Below are 20,720 nucleotides of genomic sequence, written 5' to 3'. Positions count from 1 at the left end.
GCTCGTTCTCCCATTCTTCCCACTCGTTCCCCTTGCGTCTCTTAAGGGGGGGGCTGCATAGTTACGAACATTACGCTACAATACACGATGAATAGGTGTCCGCTGAACTCCTCCCACTCGGCTGCCGCTAGTTTGAAGTGGCCTTAAATAAATAAATAAATAAATAAAATACTACTCTACTACCCGCGCGAGCCACTGTCTCGTTCATTGGTGGGAAACACTGCTTGTCCAAGGATCATATAAGCACAACATTACAAAGTAGGTGTCAGCCCGAGACGTCGTGCAGCCATATTGAACTGGCAAGAAAACAATAAACCATGTCGCAAAGCGACCACAAGAGTTCGCTGTTAGACAGCACAAAAAGCCTTGCTGTAAAACTTACCAAAAGGCAGAATACTGTCTGAGTGGGACATGTGCGTTAATTGCGTCAAATATTTTAACGTGATTAATTTAAAAAATTAATTACCGCGTGTTAACTCGATAATTTTGACAGCCCTAATATATATATATATATATATATATATATATATATATCCTGTACATACCCACCGACGTCACAAAATCACGTGATCGCTGTATGGTTCCGCCCCCTTTTCCGTCATTTTGTGTCTGTATTATCAATGGTCTCAATTGATCGAGCAATTTATAATGCGTTTCATGGAAGACCCGGTGCTTTCGGATGCCGTAAACTCACTTGATGCGTTGCATAAAAGGCGTTATGTGGAAAAGCTTCAGTTTATCCATTCGCCAGATCCATATTTGATGCCTAAATCGATGTTTTTCGACCCGCTGTCTCCGCCGTATTTGCCTGACATCTGCTAGCTACCCTGATATGTACAACTATCTTGTCCACACAAAATCAGCCTATTCTCACGGAAGTTTGTAAAACTTTAAGAGCTTGGAGGCTTATAAATACTTCGTTGCTGGTTGGGTGAAACAGGTCCTCGTCCACGAAAATTCGGCAGGAATCTATCTTGTGCTTGGAAAGGTGAGTTACGAAATTTTCAATTCAAAATCTTTTGTTATTGCTAACATCCACTGTCAAGTCTAATGTATTTCATGTCGTTTGTCAATGGAGTTAGGGCTTTTAATGTTTATATGGTTTAGCGATAGCACTCTCACTACATACATACGTGCATGTTGTCGGCGATTAGCCTAGCAATGATCTTAATTGTGGTTGTCAGCCCAAAACCCTCTAAATATATATTAAATGCATTTTACCAGATATAAAATGACTACTACATAATCTGTGGTAATCGTTTGGAGCCCAGTTTTCTCGTCGAATTGCACCAGCCCATCTCGCTCTCTTCTCTTCGGGTCTCTCGGAATCCGGTAGAACTTCAAGTCTCTCTGTCTTCTCCGTCTATCTTCTCTGTTATTGCAACCGACCGCCACACACGCCTTCACCATTTTGATTATTAATGTTAACGAGCAGAAAAACACGTCGTAAATAGGAGGAATGTATGTAGGCGTAACAGGTAAACATGATGTGTTGACGGACAATTGGGCGGCACCAGTCAGGAGGAAGGAGTTGTGACGTCACGTGGGTAGGGTCTATATATATATCAGTGATGTGCGGTGAGGTTCATGGTTGGTGAGGCACTGACTCCTTTAGTGTCAGATTTCCAATTATATAAACCAAAAAGGGTAGCTTATTCAATTGGCTACTGGTTATTTCATATCTCATCAGCATTCTTCACAAAACACGCACACACGGTACATATTATCGATACGTAAAAGTAAGAAAATAACATGCATTTGCTCTACACCCTGGTGTACAAAACCACAGAATTCAATTCTGACCTTTAGTGAAATATTCAGTTGTTTTTAAAACTTTTAATTCTGAAACTTTAATCAATTTATTACATATTGCTAAACAAAAAGTGTGAAAAGAAAAACAAAGAATTAGAATTAGTTTTTAAATATTCTATTGTATTTTTCTTGGTCTAAGCTCTTTTTTTTTTTGTTTGTTTGTATTTTTTTTGTTTTGTTTTAAACAAGATTGAAATGAAAACTGTTTGTGGTCTTGCGCCTGTCCTTCACCCCAAAAACCGGCGTTACTTTGGAAGGGCATAGGTTTAGTCTCAACATTCGTAGGGACGATATAACAGCATAACCTGCATGTAGGTACACTTTTTGCTGGGGACGGGACATTAATGAGACCAAATTTCTCATGTATATGAACCTAATTAATTAATAGCTTATGAAGGGTGCCGCCATTGACGGCCATGTACGTCCAATTCTCCCAATCATCTCTAATGGCGTTTACTTTGTTTACTGCCAATGACTGGCATTAATGTCCATTCTATTGCTACACCTGAGTGGGGCGAAGATCTGTATCTCCACTGAGGAAAGACCCAGGTGTAATTTCTCCCGAAATTGCATTTTCTAGTTAATAGGCAAAATGATCAATGCAAAATAAATCCTTATCTACTGATAATAACTTTTACGTGCATTGGTTCAGATGATACACTGTTCGATTCAAACCTTTGTTTTCAAAAAATACTAAAGAAGCATTTTGAAAACTTCCTGAATAAATGTCTGTTTTTTATTAGCAAACATAAACATAGTGAAAATAATTCACTTAATAATGGTAGGGTCAATTCTATCCTTACAACATATGGAACTATTGAAAGATCTAAATTCTCTATATAACTGAACATTGCATCATGCAAAAAAGGTAAGGTTGCTTAAAAGTTGGTAGGGACAATTTTAGCATGCTGAAAAGTTGGTAGTGTTATGTCCCTACCGTCTCTATGCAAACCTACGCCCTTTTGGTAAAAGTCCTCCTTATTTTCCTTTACTTTAAAAAAAATCTCTCCGCCTCAATGGAGAGGATTGCTTCAATTAGATCGTTCTGTGTTCTATTTGACAAGCCAGAAAACATAGTGGATGTGTCCAAATGTCTAGCTAACCTTTCATCTTTCTCAGCAAAACCATGTAATGGTTCTACATATGTGCCACGTTTAGAAGAGCTACACGCTCATCGTTACCATGAAATGTTAACTCCTGTTTAGCTAGGATGCAGGTTGCATTAATGACGTCTTTCAAACTCTTTTCTTTACCTTAGCTTTGAGGATGCTACCGTTGAGCTTCTGCTGTTTGTCAAAGCCAAATCGATCCTTGAGCTTCTGAAAGTTTTCAAAGCAAACAGGCTTAGAATGTGAGTGGTCGAGCTCTCATGTTTGCTGAGGCTTCGTGGTAGTTTTTTAATGTCACAATATCTCGTGTTAGTCCAGACATTGGCACAAGTTGAGAAGAAAAGGCAGGGAAAGCCGCAAAGGCGATTTTTCGAAGGACAGCCACATAGCCAGTCTTTTCGGGTGTACCAGTCCGTTTGAAAAGCGCGAGTTATCCTCTGTCCCTTAGTTTGAAGCAAACCTTTTAGCTCCGGCGTTGTGTTAACCGCGTCCACTTTTAACGGAAAGTCCAGTTTCACGTACGCCCCCTGGCAGTGCGGCAGAGTACTATCTGCCGCAACCTGCGCCTTTTCACTGCGGTTTTATTTCCCATCAGCAAAACTAAATATGTCGCTAACAAACATTAAACTTTAAGGGTTAAAGACATTAGCCAGACTGAGGAAAATCAGGTCAAATAAACGTATCTGGAAACATTATAATGGCGACATGCAGATGTACGGCAACCAGCACGCTCCAATTCCATGTATCAACCCAGTTTGTGAAGGATTGCGCAATCAGAGGTGAGGCTTTACTTGTTGCTGCCGCACCTCTCGTTTCATTTCTTTATTTGAACAGGAAATGGGCAAATTCAGCGATTTTGACTATAGAAAATGTTTGAAATGAGTCATACATGAAGAGCAATGGACAAATATTAATATAAATTTGATGCTATAATTATTTTTTTGTCATGATGACAGAGCCTCACCTGCCTCCCCTGACCGCACGTCACTGATATATATATATATATATATATATATATATATATATATATATATATATATATATATATACTGTGTATATATATATATATATATATATATACTGTGTATATATATATATATATATATATATATATATATATATATACTGTATATATATACTGTATATATATATATATATACTGTATATATGTTTTTTTAATAGGATCTAAAGGTTTTTTGAGTGAAAGCAGTGAAATAGTCGTTTTCTTTTAAATTCTAGTTACATCTGAGATGCAATTGTTGGCTGTTTTCAACAATATACATCGAAAATAAAGACATTGATTGACTGAAAATGGTTCAAGATTAGATGAAATGTCTTGTTTTCTCATGTATATTTAGGGCCCGAGCACTAGGCGTGCGAAGGCCCTATTGTTTTGCAAAGGATTATTTTTATTTTTTTTATTTATTTATTTATTTTCAGGGCAAATGAAAACGGCCAATTTGGAGGCCTGAACATGCACGAAAAGTCACCAAAATTTGCATATATGTGCGGAAAATTGTAAATTTCGATAATTTTGCAACGTTGAAAAAAAATGTAACAAAATGGCTCAGTGGCGCCCCCTTGAAATTTTAAAATTGGCCTATAACATTAGGGTCTGTCAACGTAGAGCAATGAAATTTGGGGAGTCTATACCTTGTCCAAAACCGCTCCAAAAAAGCATTGGCACCCATATTCCAAACCCAACAGGAAATCAGTTATTTTGGATCGAATATGACATTTTTATCAATTTACAGGGTGCACATTTGAGGCCTTTTCGCCGAGGGGGTTAGTTGGATCATCTTCAAAATTGGTAAGACTGTTCAGGAGACATATGAGGTCTTAAGTTTTTAAAATGGTGCGTTTTCATTCACGGGTCTGACCTGGGCGTAGTGCCAAAGTCGGCCATTTTTTCGGCAAAATGACAAATTCAGTAAATGACTAATAGTTCCTTCACACAACGTTCAATCTTTTTCATATCTGGCATGTATGTGCGACATCCCACCCTTAACACGAGTGCATTGAAATATTACCCATTAGGCTTAGCGCCCCCTAGTGAGAACAGGAAATGCCTTTTTTTACGAGACAGGTTCCTCCTCCAAGGAAAAAAAATCTGTTGACCTCAAACCTGCATCAGGGGAGCCTTAAGACCTGTGTTCAGGTGCCTGATGAAAAATATTGAGGTTTCGTTGAAGCGGAGGGGTCCAAACAGGAAAGTGAAAACGACCGTCAACAATTTGTCTCGCAAAAGACTTTGAACAGTCATAACTCGGCAGATATACTACATATCTACGCCAAACTTCCCGTGCTTGTTGAGAGTCATACTCTGAAGGGTCTGGTAGGGGTCATTTGCATCAACTCTACAGTGCCAACTAGTGGCGACAGAAAGGAGTTTTAAAAAAGGCCTTTCCTATTGGGTTTTTTCAACGTAGAGCAATGAAATTTGGGGAGTCCATACCTTATGCAAAACTGCTCCAAAAAGTCTCTTGCACCCATTTTCCAAATCCAACAGAAAATCAGTTATTTTGGATCGAATGTGAATTTTTTTATCCATTTGTAGTAAAGTATACATTTGGAGGCCTGAACATGCACGAAAACTCACCAAATTGTGCACATACATGCGGCTTTGCGTGGATTTCGATAATCTTGTGGCGTTACAAAAAATGTAACAAAATGGCTCAGTGGCGCCCCCTTGAATTTTTCAAAAAGGCGTTTCCTATTAAGTTTTTTTAACGTAGAGTTATGAAATTTGGGGAGTCGGTACCTTGTGCAAAACTGCTCCAAAAAGTCTCTTGAACCCATATTCCAAACCCAACAGGAAATCGGGTATTTTGGATCAAATGTAAAATTTTTATCAATTAACAGGGTGCACATTTGAGACCTTGTCACAGAGGGAATTAGTTGGATCATCTTCAAAATTGGTTAGACTATTCAGGAGACATAGAAGATCTAAAATTTTCAAAATGGTACGTTTTCATTCATGGGTCTGACGTGGGCGTGGTGCCAAAGTCAGCCATTTTTTCGGCAAAATGACAAATTCAGTAAATGACTAATAGCTCCTTGAAACAACGTTCAATCTTTTTCATATCTGGCATGTATGTGCGGCATCCCACCCTTAACAAGAGTGCATTGAAATATTACCAATTAGGCCTAGCGCCACCTAGTGGGAACAGGAAATGCCTTTTTTTACGAAACAGGCTCCTCCTCCAAGGAAAAAAATATATTTATCTGAAACCTGCATCAGGGGAGCCATAAGACGTGTTCAGGTGCCTGATGAAAAATACTGAGGTTTGGTTGAAGGAAAAGAGTCCAACAGGAGAAGTGAAAATGACTGAAGCCATTTCGTCTCACCACAAGTTTTGAAGTCATAACTTCTACAAAGTATCTGCGCCGAACATCTCGTGCTTGTTGAGTCATACTCTGAAGGGTCCTGTCGGGGTCATTTGCATCAACCCTATAGCGCCAACTAGTGGCAATAGAAAGTCACTCATTTTTCCAATATATTTCCAGTTCTTTTCAGGTTGGTCATTGTAGTTTCAAGACCTTTTGAAATACTTATTTTACGGCCCATGTCCACATGTCTCTGTCTGTTGCCGTAATGACCCTTTATTCACTCCTTTTTTGTAGTACTCTCTCCAATAGGGTTTTTTTTATCTCTTAGGTGTGCGAATGTAAAGAGGCAACTTTCGAGCATGTTAGGTTCTAATGAGATGATTAGAGAGGACGATCTGCCACAACCCTGACCTGCACACTGTCCGAGTTGCGCTAGATTGCGAGGGACCGTTCAGTCCTGCTTGCAGGCCTAGTTATAATTGCTCTTCACCTAAAAATATATTTGTTTTATCCGATTACTCGATTAATCGATAGAATTTTCAGTCGATTACTCGATTACTAAAATATTTGATAGCTGCAGCCCTACATGAATTATCTTCCCAACAGTTATTGATTAGATATAACACTTGGGTCAAGCTGTCAGTCATCCAGCCATCCTCCGTAAATCCAGACGTGAAAGTATTGGCTGGACATGGGCGTTGGCTCGATGTAGGTCATTGTTGAGAAAATCTTGTCCAAAGTACTTAGTGACCAGTTAAGCAGTTTCATGACACAAAAATTGTTACAGATTTAATCAAAACTCGACAGCATTCGCGTATGTCAGCAGATTAAAAAAAACAAACATTTAAAACACTTCCGTATATGTCTGCCTGCGATGGCTTTGCCATTGAAGTGTGGAAGCTTGTCTGCTTGGCAACTGTAAGGGAGGAGGGCGGGTGAAAATATTTTCCATGATTTTTTTTTTAATGTTCAACCAACATGTTAATGATTTTTTTGAGTTTATAATTTGTCCTCTTGTGTCTTGCAGGTTTCAGCAAATATATTGATCCAGAGCTGCAGGAGTTAGAGTCTCCTGCCGTTAAAGAAGAAGTTGAACACCCGCAAATGAAAAAGGAAGAGTCGGACGACCCTCAACAGCAAAAGAGAGAAGAGCAACTTCCAATTGAAATGGAGCTGCCAGACGTTAAAGAGGAGGACGATATCAGGACTGGTGAGCCCTTGAAGAGTGAAGCAGTTCTGAGTGAGACCAACAGAGGAGCGGAGCCTCCAAACAGCGAAGATGCCACGTCACACTTGGCTTACAGTGATGATGGTCTTAAGAAAGCTTACAGTGACGACAAACGCAAATGCTCTCAGTGTGGGAAAACCTTTAGTAATAAGTATATTTGTCTTAGGCATATGAGAAGCCACACTGGAGAAAAACCTTTTTCCTGCTCAGTTTGTGGTAAAGGGTTCACTCTAAAGCATCACCTAAAAGCACACGCAAGGTGCCATACCGGAGAAAAAACTTTTTCCTGCTCAGTTTGTGGTCAAGGGTTCACTCTTGGGCAAAACTTAAAAACACACACCAGAACCCACACTGGTGAAAAACCTTTTTCCTGCTCAATTTGTGCTCAAAGATTCAGTCGTAAGAGCGCCTTAAAAACACACACCAGAACCCACACTGGTGAGAAACCTTTTTCCTGTTCAGTTTGTGGTCAAGGGTTTACTCTAAAGCAACAGTTAAATGTACACACAAGATCACACACTGGTGAGAAACCTTTTTCCTGCTTAGTTTGTGGCCATAGATTCTCTTTAAAGGGAAACTTAAAACAACACACAAGAACCCACACTGGTGAAAAACCTTTTACCTGCCCAGTTTGTGGTCAAGGGTTCACCCTAAAGCAACACTTAAAGGTACACACAAGAACCCATAATGGAGAAATACCTTTTTCCTGCTCAGTTTGTGGTCAACGATTCAATCAAAAAGATCAGGTTAAGAGACACGTGTGTGTGTTGGTATGAGAAGCGGTGGCCAAGGACTGTTTTGCCGGTCATCCATGCTGGCTTCATCAGTTTTTGCATGTAGGATGATTATATTCTGTTGACCTTCCTCAAATCCTGTTGGGGATTTGCTTTGTTGGATCCTTGCGTGAAGTGTATTCACACAATTATGAAAACAACTGGCTCACCTGATTAAGAATCAAAATGAATTTGGATGAAGTTAAGTCACGTGATCTTTGGCCAGGATGATCCGGCAAAAAAAAAAAAAAAAAAATAAAAATCTCATGTTGTTCGTTCCAGGTTCTTTTCACAATTTTGTTTACTTGTTTTTCCAAACTGTTAGTGCTACCTCAAATATGAAATGAAAGTAACATAAATGAAAGTAACAGAACCTAGGGTTCACCAAATCCGCACCTTGGAGCGACTTTTCCCGTCGTGTTTTCTATAGGTGTGCAAAATTTCTGATTCTTAGATTATTCGTGATTCGGCAGTGGAAGATTCGAGAACGACTCACAAACATCCAAATTCCGTTTATTGATATATGCCAAGTAAAGCGGAAGTACAACACACTCAGCGCGCCGCACGGTCTTCGGGACAATGAGGAACGGAGTGAGAGTAGCTAAACATCATGCTTCTCATTACCCGGCCCCCTTTAAATTGCCCAGTCGCTCAGTAATGCCCTGGAAAACATCTGCCGCCTCATCAGCAGCATACCCAGGCATTTTAGGGAGGTCATACACTGAGGTCACGCACACTCCTGAGCCTCATTTTGACTTGTTTAAAGGGCATTACATCAAAGTTGGATCAGCCTGCAGTGAGGTTTTCTTCTTTAATTTTAAGCATAAGTCAAAATCCAGATCTCCATTGATTAATACACTTGATTATCATTGATAATTTATTTGTGTGATTTTATTGTCAGCTCATTTAACTATGGAAAGTACAAGGTATTTAATAAAAATAAACTTCAAAAAACGCTCCGAACCGACATATAGTATTTTCATTCAACCACTGCGCCGGAGCTTGTCTCAAGTCCCCTGACATACAGTACCTATGAGATGCAGTACAAACCCTCGGGACAACATGGAAATGCAGATGCTTTATCTCGACTGCTGATTGATGACGAGAGCTTTCCAAAGTCTAATCTGATTTTCAGAGTGTCTTAGATTGCTTACCGATAACAGCAAAAGAAGGAAACAGATCAAGTGCTCTCAAAAGTTAAACATTATGTGATGACTGGATGGCCTAAACACACTCCTGATGAATTGTTACAGCCATTTATAAAAAGCAAGTTTCACTTAACTGTTAAAAATGACTGTACACATAGGGGTTTAGTGGTTATCTCAGAAAAACTGTAAGGCAGGTTATTATTGGAGTTAGGAGTTACATGAAAGCCACTGTAGAATGGTTATGATGAAAGCCTTATTTAGAAGCTTTATTTGGTGGCCAACTCTTGATGAAGATATTGAAAACATAGCACATCAATGTGACATTTCTAAACAACAGAGTAGCATGCCAGCTGCTTCACCTGTACATACATGGAAATGTGTATCAGGTCCATGGGAGCAAATACATGTTGATTTTGCAGATGTTTTTGGTGTTAATGGACGCCTACACAAGTTGGCCCTAAATAATCCACATGCTAACTACTACAGCCAACAGAACAATTGAAGTTTGGAGAGATCTATTTGCAGCTTATGGGTTACCGAAAGAGTCTGACAATGGGCCACAATTTACTTCGAGTGTGTTTGAGGTTTTCCTTGCCTTGATTGCAGTTAAACATATGAAATGGCCCGCTTATTTTCCAGCCTCAAATGGTTTAGCTTTAATTTTAAAAGGTCGTTGGCCAAAGGAAAGGGACAAGCTGGCATGACTTTACAACATTGTATTACCTACTTTATGTACACTTATCGAAACGTGCCATACACAACAAGTAAGAAAACACCAGCTGAACTATTTTTGAAGAGACATATTTGCATTGACCTTTCACTGGTAAAACCAATTCCTTCAGCCAAACAGAGTTTTAAGCTCTGCCACTTTTAAGAAAAAGCTCTGGGTTTCTGTGTTGGTCAAAATGTTCTTGCGAGAAACTACAGGGCAGAAGAGAAGTGGGTTGATGTGTGTGGTGAGGTTTTGGGTCCAATAACATAGTGATCCCTCGTTTTTCGAAGGTAATGGGGAACAGAACCCGTCACGATGAGTGAAAAACCGCTAACTTGCGCCAACCCCCCATACATATAAGCCATGTTTTTTTTTTTTTTTTTTTTACTTTTTTCCCCCAAATTATAATTAAAAAAAAATAATTTTGTATATACATATATATATATAGGGCTGTCAAAATTATCGCGTTAACGGGCGTTAATTAATTTTTTAAATTAATCACGTTAAAATATTTGACGCAATTAACGCACCAGGCCCGCTCAGACAGATTTAAATGTCAGTACAGTGAAAGGCCAACTTGTTAATTGTGTTTTATGGAGTTTTTCCGCCCTCTGCTGGCGCTTGGGTGTGACTTGCATGTTATGTGGCGTAATGTCGCCCTCTGCTGGCGATTCAGTGCAGCTGATTATTTGGGTTTCGGCGCGCTTTTCTGACGTGATTATATGTCGACGCGAACTCACACTAATCGACAGTGCTATTCAGACCAGCTAACGTCCGCATCCAGTATCCAGTGGCAGTTCTCATAGCCCCATCACACTGTTTGTGTCTAATACATGCATCGCTTGTGAGTTATATTCCTCCTTTGTTTATATTCATGAGCATTAGATAGTTATTGATGATGTGTATTTGAATTTGTTCACATATATGGTGAAATGCAGTTACATTGTTAGATGCTTGTGAGCTAATTGGCTAGTGCTACTGCTCAAATACACATGTGTGTGTACATTTTATGTTATTTCGTGATTTATGCAAGTTATTGACACATTGCCTTGTTATTTTCAGTTTTACAAAAATCCAAGAAACGTGCTCCTGTCAAAAAGAGATGACTTCAGTAAAGCCCATGCAACTTTGCCACACCGTCTGATTTCTTTTTGGAACTTATATTCGCTATCTGTCAATTTGTATACTCACACATATTGAGGACAGAATAGGGCTACTAGTTTATTTTTTGATTGAAAATTTTACAAATTTTATTAAAACGAAGACATTAAGAGACGTTTTAATATAACATTTCTATAACTTGTACTCATATTCATCTATTACAAGTCTTTCTATCCATGGATCACTTTAACAGAATGTTAATAATGTTAATGCCATCTTGTTGATTTATTGTTATAATAAACAAATACAGTCCTTATGTACAGTATGTTGAATGTATATATCCATTTTGTCTTATCTTTCCATTCCAACAATAATTTACAGAAAAATATGGCATATTTTATAGATGGTTTGAAATGCGATTAATTGCGATTAATTAATGTCAAAATTATCGCGTTAACGGGCGGTAATTAATTTTCTAAATTAATCACGTTAAAATATTTGACGCAATTAACGCACATGGCCCGCTCAGATTAAAATGACAGAAGTGTAATGTTCGCTTGTTACTTGTTTTTTGTTATTTGGCGCCCTCTGCTGGCGCTTGGGTCCAAATGATTTTATGGGTTTGAGGAGTGAGCATAGTGTAATGACATCAACAATGGCGAGCTACTAGTTTATTTTTTGATTGAAAATTTTACATATTTTAATAAAACGAAAACATAAAGAAGGGTTTTAATATAAAATTTCTGTAACTTGTACTAACATTTATCCTTTAAGAACTACAAGTCTTTCTATCCATGGATCGCTTTAAGAGAATGTTAATAATGTTAATGCCATCTTGTTGATTTATGGTTATAATGAACAGTACTTATGTACCGTATGTTGAATGTATATATCCGTCTTGTGTCGTATCTTTTCATTCCAACAATAATTTACAGAAAAATATGGCACATTTTATAGATGGTTTGAATTGCGATTAATTACGATTAATTAATTTTTAAGCTGTAATTAACTCGATTAAAAATTTTAATCGTTTGACAGCCCTAATATATATATATATATATATATATATATATATATATATATATATATATATATATATATATATATATATATACTCACCGGCCACTTTTTTAGGTACACCTGTCCAACTGCTCGTTAACACTTAATTTCTAATCAGCCAATCACATGGCGGCAACTCAGTGCATTTAGGCATGTACACATGGTTTAAGACAATCTCCTGCCGTTCAAACCGAGCATCAGTATGGGAAAGGTGATTTGAGTGACTTTGAACGTGGCATGGTTGTTGGTGCCAGAAGGGCTGGTCTGAGAATTTCAGAAACTGCTGATCTACTGGGATTTTTACGCACAACCATCTCTAGGGTGTACAGACAATGGTCCGAAAAAGAAAAAAATATCCAGTGGGGGGGATTTCTGTGGGCGGAAATGCCTTGTTGATGCCAGAGGTCAGAGGAGAATGGCCAGACTGGTTCGAGCTGATAGAAAGGCAAGAGTGACTCAAATAACCACCCATTACAACCAAGGTAGGCAGAAGAGCATCTCTGAACGCACAGTACGTCGAACTTTGAGGCAGATGGGCTACAGCAGCAGAAGACCACGACGGGTGCCACTCCTTTCAGCTAAGAACAGGAAACTGAGGCTACAATTTGCACAAGCTTGGACAATGGAAGATTGGAAAAACGTTGCCTGGTCTGATGAGTCTCGATTTCTGCTGCAACATTCGGATGGTAGGTTCAGAATTTGGCGAGAACAACATGAAAGCATGGATCCGTCCTGCCTTGTATCAACGGTTCAGGCTGGTGGTGGTGGTGGTGTAATGGTTTGGGGAATATTTTCTTGGCACTCTTTGGGTCCCTTGGTACCAATTGAGCATCGTTGGAACGCCACAGCCTACCTGAGTATTGTTGCTGACCATGTCCATCCCTTTATGACCACAATGTACACAACTTCTGATGGCTACTTTGAGCAGGATAATGCCCCATGTCATGAAGCTGTAATCATCGCAGACTGGTTTCTTGAACATGACAATGAGTTCACTGTACTCAAATGGCCTCCACAGTCACCAGATCTCAATCCAATAGAGCATCTTTGGGATGTGGTGGAACGGGAGAGTCGCATCATACATGTGCAGCCGACAAATCTGCACCAACTGTGTGATGCCATCATGTCAATATGGACCAAAATCTCTCAGGAGTGGTTCCAGCACCTTGTTGAATCTATGCCACGAAGAATGGCGGCAGGTCTGAAGGCAAAAGGGGGTCCAACCCGTTACTAGCATGGTGTACCTAATAAAGTGGCCGGTGAGCGATACATATATATATATATATATATATAAAATGTTTTAATGTATTTTTAAGCACTTCAATCGTGATAACTACGATAAGTTTTAAATATGTTACTGTCCTACCGAATTATTATTAAACAAGAATAAAGTACTGTCGCAAAAAATGCTTGGCTTTATTAGTCTTCATCGAGTTAGTCCACTCAAACTGCTCACTTACACACAATTAGTTGCCACACCAACTGTTAAGTTAAACAATGATTGACGCATGCGGCCCTCTGAAGTCCGCCGCTTTGGCAAGATCAAACCCAAACATTTGTCAACATCGGTAACTTTAATTAGCAATACAGTAAAATATGCTGATCGGCTCCGGACAGCTCATCTGTATCTTCTTTTTTAATTGGAAAAAAACATCCGCGATGGACTGAGGGAGCAAAGTTTGAAGCGCAAAGTAGCGTGGGATCACTGTATTTGGTTTCAGTTTCTGCATATGGGAAAAAATGTAAAAAGGCATGTAAATCAATTATTGGGTGCAAAAACAAAGAATGGATTACCATAAAATTCTTTGAGTGGAACTGATTAACAATTGGACATTCTGTTTGATCAAGGTGATGAGATTACTGACAAGAATCCAATTTAGGTAAGCCTGAAGAAAACCAGGGCTCTAGGGCACCTACTCCAGCTGCGAGTCCTGAACATATTGTTCGGCCTCCAAGAAATGTCATGAACAAATGAATGAACTCATCTAATTCATCTTCTGTATCTGACTGTGTATCATATTGACTCTGCAAAGCCCTCTGAGACAACCTTGTTGTGATGATTTAGGACTATACAAATGAAATTGAGTTGAATTTCCCTCCATTATAAGAGTGATCATTTGCATTCTTATCAAATTGTGTGGCATCAATTTGTTACTAATGCATCACCTACTTATTATCAGGAAAGATGTTCAAGATAATTTCACCCCCGGTTTAGATATGATGTTTTTCTCTCGAAGGGCATTATCTCCCATTTTTGACTTCAAGTAAAAACGAGGGTGACACATTTTCGAATGTTGGGAACAAGCGCGTGGATGACATAACCAAGTTACGAGGCTTGTAAGATTGTCCACTGACCTTAGAGGATTAATATTTGGGATGTCACGAACCGATCACGTGATCGGAAATCAGTATGATTGCGCCATTTTTCAGAGGATCTGAAATGGGTGAAAAGGTTCGGATTTTTTCATTTAAAAAATATATTTACGGTTTTCTGCTTCATGCTCGTACATCCTCGCAGCCTCCCTTCTGTTTTTTTTTTTTGGTCAGCACGATGATTGACAGGTTTATAGCTTTTGATCTGGCAGGTGAAGGCCCTGTAGCCCTACGATCAAAGTCCCAAATGTGTCCATCATCGTTTAATCAATCTTTGTTGTCTAGAGGCTGTTGTCAGAAAACCGTGAGTCAGTTTGAGTGGACTCACTCATATGAGTGATATGAATGTTATGGAGTGTGATTAAAACTATGGCGTAAAAGGTGATGACATGAAAAATTTGGGTGCGTCTAGAGCCTGGCGGTATACCGAAAATTTACCGTTACCGAATTGCTTGTCTCTCGTCCAGTCTAACCTCATGGCCTGCTAGCTGGATAGACAGTCCATAAATTATCTCATTTGTTTTCTCTTGTCTTGCAGGTTTCAGAAAATATCTTGATACTGAGGGGCAGGAGCCAGAATTTCCTGGCGTTAAAGAGGATGTTGAGCTCCCCCAAATTAATGAGGAGAAGCCAGAGCACTGTCAAAAGGAGAGAGAAGGGCAACTTTCAGTCAAGGAGGAAGAGGAGCTGCCATACGTTAAAGAGGAGGAAGAGGAGTATATCACCAGGTCGACTGGTGAGCCCTTGAAGAGTGAAGATGGTCTGAGTGATCCCAACAGATGGGCAGAGCCTCCAAGCAGCGGCAGCAGCTCAACAGAAGGATTGCAAGCGGGCAGCTTCATCACTCCACCATCAGATAGCGAAGATGCCACGTCACTCTCGCCTTACAGTGATGAAGAAGGTTATAACAAAGATCACAGTGACGACAAACTCTGCAAATGCTCTCAGTGTGGGAAAACCTTTGCAAATAAGTATATTTGTCGTACCCATATGAGGAGCCACACTGGTGAAAAACCTTTTGTCTGCTCAGTTTGTGCTCAAAGTTTCAGTCGGAAGAGCGGCTTAAAAATCCACAGAAGAACACACACTGGAGAAAAACCTTTTTCCTGCTCAGTTTGTGACCAAAGATTCAGTTGCAAAAGGAACTTAAACATACACACAAGAACCCACACTGGTGAGAAACCTTTTGCCTGCTCAGTTTGTGGTCAAGGATTCGCTCAAAAAGAAACCTTAAAACGACACACAAGAACCCACACTGGCGAAAAACCTTTTCCCTGCTCAGTTTGTGGCCGAAGATTTGGTCGCAACAGCCTGTTAAAAAGACACACAAGGACGCACACTGGCGAAAAACCTTTTTCCTGCTCAGATTGTGGTCAAGTATTTGCTCAAAAGCAACATTTGAAAATACACACAAGAACCCACACTGGCGACAAACCCTTTTCTTGCTCAGTTTGTGGCCAAAGATTCAGTAGCAAGAGCGCCCTAAAAATACACACAAGAACCCACACTGGTGAAAAACCTTTTTCCTGCTTGGCTTGTGGCCAAAGATTCACTCAAAAGCAACATTTGAAGAGACACACAAGAACCCACACTGGCGAAAACCTTTTTTCCTGCTCAGTTTCTAGTCAAGCATTCTCTCAGCAGGATCTGATTAAGAGACATATGTGTGTTGGTGAGAGAAGCAGTGGCCAGTGACTGTTCTGACTGTCATCCATGCTGCCTTCATCAGATTGTGCACTCAAGACGATTGTATTCTGTAGAGTAGGCATGTTCCGGTATGATATTTGTTTAAATGATATTTGTATAAACCAAAATATCACAATATCACAGTATTGCAATCAACATCATTGCAAACATTTTTTCAATTGAACAGGACTTTTATTTTTCGAAACATATTAGCAAATTGGAACATTAGTATAATGTTAAGTTAAATAAAGAAAGAAAAAAAAACAAAGTTCCTTAGGCGAGCGTAAACCCACAGCCACAGCTCAACATTATTACCATCAGAACAAAAATAATTGAATTATTTTCCAGAAACAGCACGTGTGTATGACTCGGATCATGTTTACTTTATACACACACTCTCCTTCTTAACACAGTTGCCAGGGAGAGAACCTGGCCAGGGAACAACCAATAAACACCTTGGAGTTAATTTTTAGCTAGTGGGAAACGAACATGGCAGCCTTTACTCACCTTTATTTTTTTATAAATGCAAAATCATATTGGAGGTATTGCCTACTCAGCAGCCTACCTCCGCAAACATGTTTTAGATGTCGGTTGGCCCTTCTTCCCTAACCCGTGGCCATCTGTAACTTTTCTGTAGACGAAGTGTTCCCATTACAGCGATTTCGTTTTCTTCGGCGGTTGAAAAAAGTTCAGGAGTTTCCACTCCTCCAGCCATTGTGTAGCAGAGCTGACTCACTGACACTGAGCAACAGCCTTTAGGGCCTAACCATTAGTCAGGTTTCTGGGCTGTCGCTGAGAAACACAGAGTTTGAGCTCCCTCCAAGGTTCCATCTCTTCATGCTTCACAGTAGTGATGGTGTTCTGTAGATAGTACTCATCATTCTTCTTCCAAACACGGTTAGTGGAATTATGACCAAAAAGTTACTCTCATTTACTCTCTCTTTACTCTCATCTGACTACAAAACCTGCTCCCATGAGTCCTGTGCATCATCCAAATGGTCATAGGCAAATTTAAGACAGGCCTTGACATGTGCTGGTTTAAGCAGGGGAACCTTTTGTGCCATGCATGATTTCAAACCATGGCGTCTAGTGTATTACCAACAATAACCGTGGAAACGGTAGTCCCAGCTCTTTTCAGGTCATTGACCAAAACCTGTCGTGTGGTTCTGGGCTGATTCCTCACCTTTCTTAGAATCACTTAGATACCACGAGGTGATATCTTACATTGGGCTCCACTCCGATTGAGATTGATCGTCATGTTTAGCTTCTTCCATTTTCTAATGATTGCTCCAACAGTGGATCTTTTTTCACCAAGCTGCTTGGCAATTGCTCTGTAGCCCTTTCCAGCCTTGTGGAGGTGAACAATTTTGTCTCTGGTGTCTTTGGATAGCTCTTTGCTCTTGACCATGTTCCAAATTTGAGTCTTACTGATTGTATGGGGTGGACAGGTGTCTTTATGCTGCAATCGACCTAAAACAAGTGCATTTGTTTCAGGACAATACATGGAGTGAAGGTGGACTTTTAATAGGTGAACTAACAGGTCTTTCAGGTTCAGAATTCTCGCTAATAGACAGGTGTTTAAGTACTTATTTGCAGCTGTATCACACAAATAAATTGTTCAAAAATCCTGCATTGTGATATCTGGAATTTTCTTTTCAGATTCTCTCTCCCACAGTGGATATGCACCTACAATGAACATTTCAGACCCCTCCATTATTTCTAAGTGGCAGAACTTGCAAAATTGCTGGGTGTTCAAATACTTATTTTCTTCACTGTACATATAAACAAATCGTACGTCTTTCTTTTTTATCGCAGATATTGATCGCAATAAAACTTTGGGACAACATGATGCCATTTCATGTTTTGTTTAAAACGATTGGTGTATGTGCAAAACATTAATCACAATGTATAAAATTATTAGTCTAATTAATACATCTACATCAATGCTACCTCTTAAAGTCACGTTACAATGACTGTAGTTTTCAGCCAGGAGAACGTGTCGTCAGGTGGTCTCCAACCTTCATTGGGCGTTTCGACCCTGAACCACGACGCCCTCCGATTGGGGGGCCGGCAATGATGGTCAGTCACTGCCCACCTTCTCCTGGGCCCTAGTTTAACTCCCCCATCCTATTCTAATGCCAACAAGATGCTCTTACTGCAGCCTCCCCCAACCTACGGACCGCTGCCCTCCTCTCACGTCCTGCAATTCCTAGGGCAGTAAGTGTCTTCCATACTGACTGTGCTGGGAAACCTCTGCACCCAACCTCCATCGGAAAGAGCCAAGCTTGCCATCCTTTCCCCTTACATTGAAGGAACATTGAAGAACAACCTGGGGGAAGAGTAGCTTCCTTCGCAGGTTCACCCTCATCTCCCACGACTGTGCCGCTTGCAGGAGGCTCATCTTGATTGTCATGAAGGCTGGTGGTTTCTCCGCACCATGATTCCTCTCTCTCCACATAGCTCTTTCTGCTGGAACCGGTACACAGCTTATGGCCAGTTTATGCGCTGGGAGTACGAGTTCCTGGGGCGGAGGATCAGGGTTCCTCTACCAGCCTGTGTGGTTAATAAGCTCAGGACAACCTTCCCATCACCAAACTTTGTTGGATTCCAACTTTCAAATCCTCCCTAACACTGCAACAGTTTAATAAAATATTTTAGTTGTTTCCTTGTACAGTATTTTTGCAAGATTTTCTTTGTATAAGTATTGATAACAGCCTGAGTGGTTGGTGCAGGTTAAGTCTTATTACATATTATTTCCTAACTGCCATACAAATGATATTTCCATGACATAAGTATTGTGCTGAATGGAATATGGAAACATGATAAATGCAAGGACGTTACAAAATACTCATTGCTGACAAGTTAATACAAATAAAAAACTGAATTGCTACTGTATCAAGTTCAAGACAAAGATGTAGCAACATACACAATATGTTTTTACTCACAAGAATTCAACTGTGCCATTATATTGTATAAATACTAACATATTTACAAAGGCTTTGAACCGAATATACCCTTTAAAAAAAAAAAAAAAAAAAGTAGCTCACATACTAATTTTTGGAAAGATCACGACGTAAGAACCGGCGAACACAACTATACAAAATTAAAGGTTCTTGAACAAGCTCATTCGTAGCACATTAAAAAGTGTGACATGGTCCCGGACCCGCCTGTTCTTCGTCAGGTCGCTGACAGCTGCTGCCTAGGGGTAACCTCCCAGCCTCGGGCACAGCCGGTATCGCCTCCCATTCATCCGCCTCTACGTCACTGATGTCCTGCACCAGCCTCTCCACCGCCGACATCAGCTCGCCAACATAATCTGATAACGGGGGAAGCAAACATTACTAAAAAATTCACCAACTGCGTACCAAATGCACAGAGATAATTCCACATCAAATCCATTCTATCTTGCAAACATCAATTAAGCAAAAATGGGACAAATTTTAAAAATACAATGAACGGTTAACACTGTATCCTGTAATAAAGTATCCAAAGGTTTATACATTACGATGACATACAAAAGATTACACCAAGGAGTACAATTGACAAGATTAGTACCAAATGCGGGGTTCTCCTAAATTTTGCACACAATATGGCCGCCTTGTTTTGACTTTGGGAAGTGGATGCTATAAATCCCCACTCCGTCTCTGGTTAAGCTGTGGGCTCGATGGGCGTTTTTATTGAAGTGAAGAACAGCCACAATTGTCCTAAAAAACATGGGTGGAATAGTATTTCCATATTAATATTCATATTGAAAATGTCTTTCAATCTATCTGATTTTTATTGTGACCACAAAAAACAAAGACACAAGATAATATACTGGATAAATCAGTGGATACTGGTCACAATATTACCTGCTGAGCATCTCCTCGTAAGAAAAGGTGAACATTTTGGGTGTAAAATGGTTCACTGGACTGTGAAGGCTTCCAAGTGGGAAGTTTGGTAGACCAGAGACCGCTGGTGGACGTCGGCCAACAGTTTGGAGCCACAGATCAGCTTCTCTAGCTCACGGTTCAACTTACAGGCATGCAAACTTGCCACCTTTCGGTGAAATTTCGCCGTTTTGAAATCAAAATGGGTCATTCTTCTGAATCACGTAGATCCGAGGAGAAAAAAAATACAGTTGGGGGGGGGGGGGGGGGGTTGTCTGTCAACGAGCGAGTGAAACCGTTAACTTCAAAACCGTAGTCCATGCTCAAAACTACACTCTTGTCCGGGGTCCCCATCTGCCGGGCCGCATATCGGTTCCGGTGCACATTTACCACCGGGCCGCACAAAAATAATAATTTAAAAACGACCGCATTCTGGCCGAATTAACCCAGTGCCCCTGTTTAACACACCAATTTCCCTGTCTACTCTAGATATAATACTTCGGGATAGATTAGAATGTCG

General features: G+C 40.0%; 1 protein-coding gene across 4 annotated transcripts in view; it reads left to right on the top strand.

Annotated features, from left to right (window-relative positions):
• Positions 1 to 20,429, top strand: part of LOC130929089 (oocyte zinc finger protein XlCOF6-like) — a 74,249-nt gene extending 53,820 nt beyond the window's left edge. For 2 of the 4 annotated variants that reach the window (XM_057856017.1, XM_057856019.1), the window contains 2 exons: positions 7,279 to 8,001; positions 15,184 to 20,429. In XM_057856017.1, the coding sequence (XP_057712000.1) occupies positions 7,279 to 8,001; positions 15,184 to 16,340 (1,880 nt within the window). In that variant the 3' untranslated portion in view covers positions 16,341 to 20,429. The remainder of the gene's footprint in view (positions 1 to 7,278; positions 8,002 to 15,183) is intronic. The other 2 variants (XM_057856020.1, XM_057856018.1) reach the window with 2 other exon arrangements.
• Positions 20,430 to 20,720: the final 291 nt, after the last annotated feature.

Source organism: Corythoichthys intestinalis, chromosome 13, assembly GCF_030265065.1.
Source record: "Corythoichthys intestinalis isolate RoL2023-P3 chromosome 13, ASM3026506v1, whole genome shotgun sequence".
Lineage (NCBI taxonomy): Eukaryota > Metazoa > Chordata > Actinopteri > Syngnathiformes > Syngnathidae > Corythoichthys > Corythoichthys intestinalis.
Note: the sequence above shows the minus strand (reverse complement) of the source record. Positions and strands in the feature narration are given on the sequence as shown.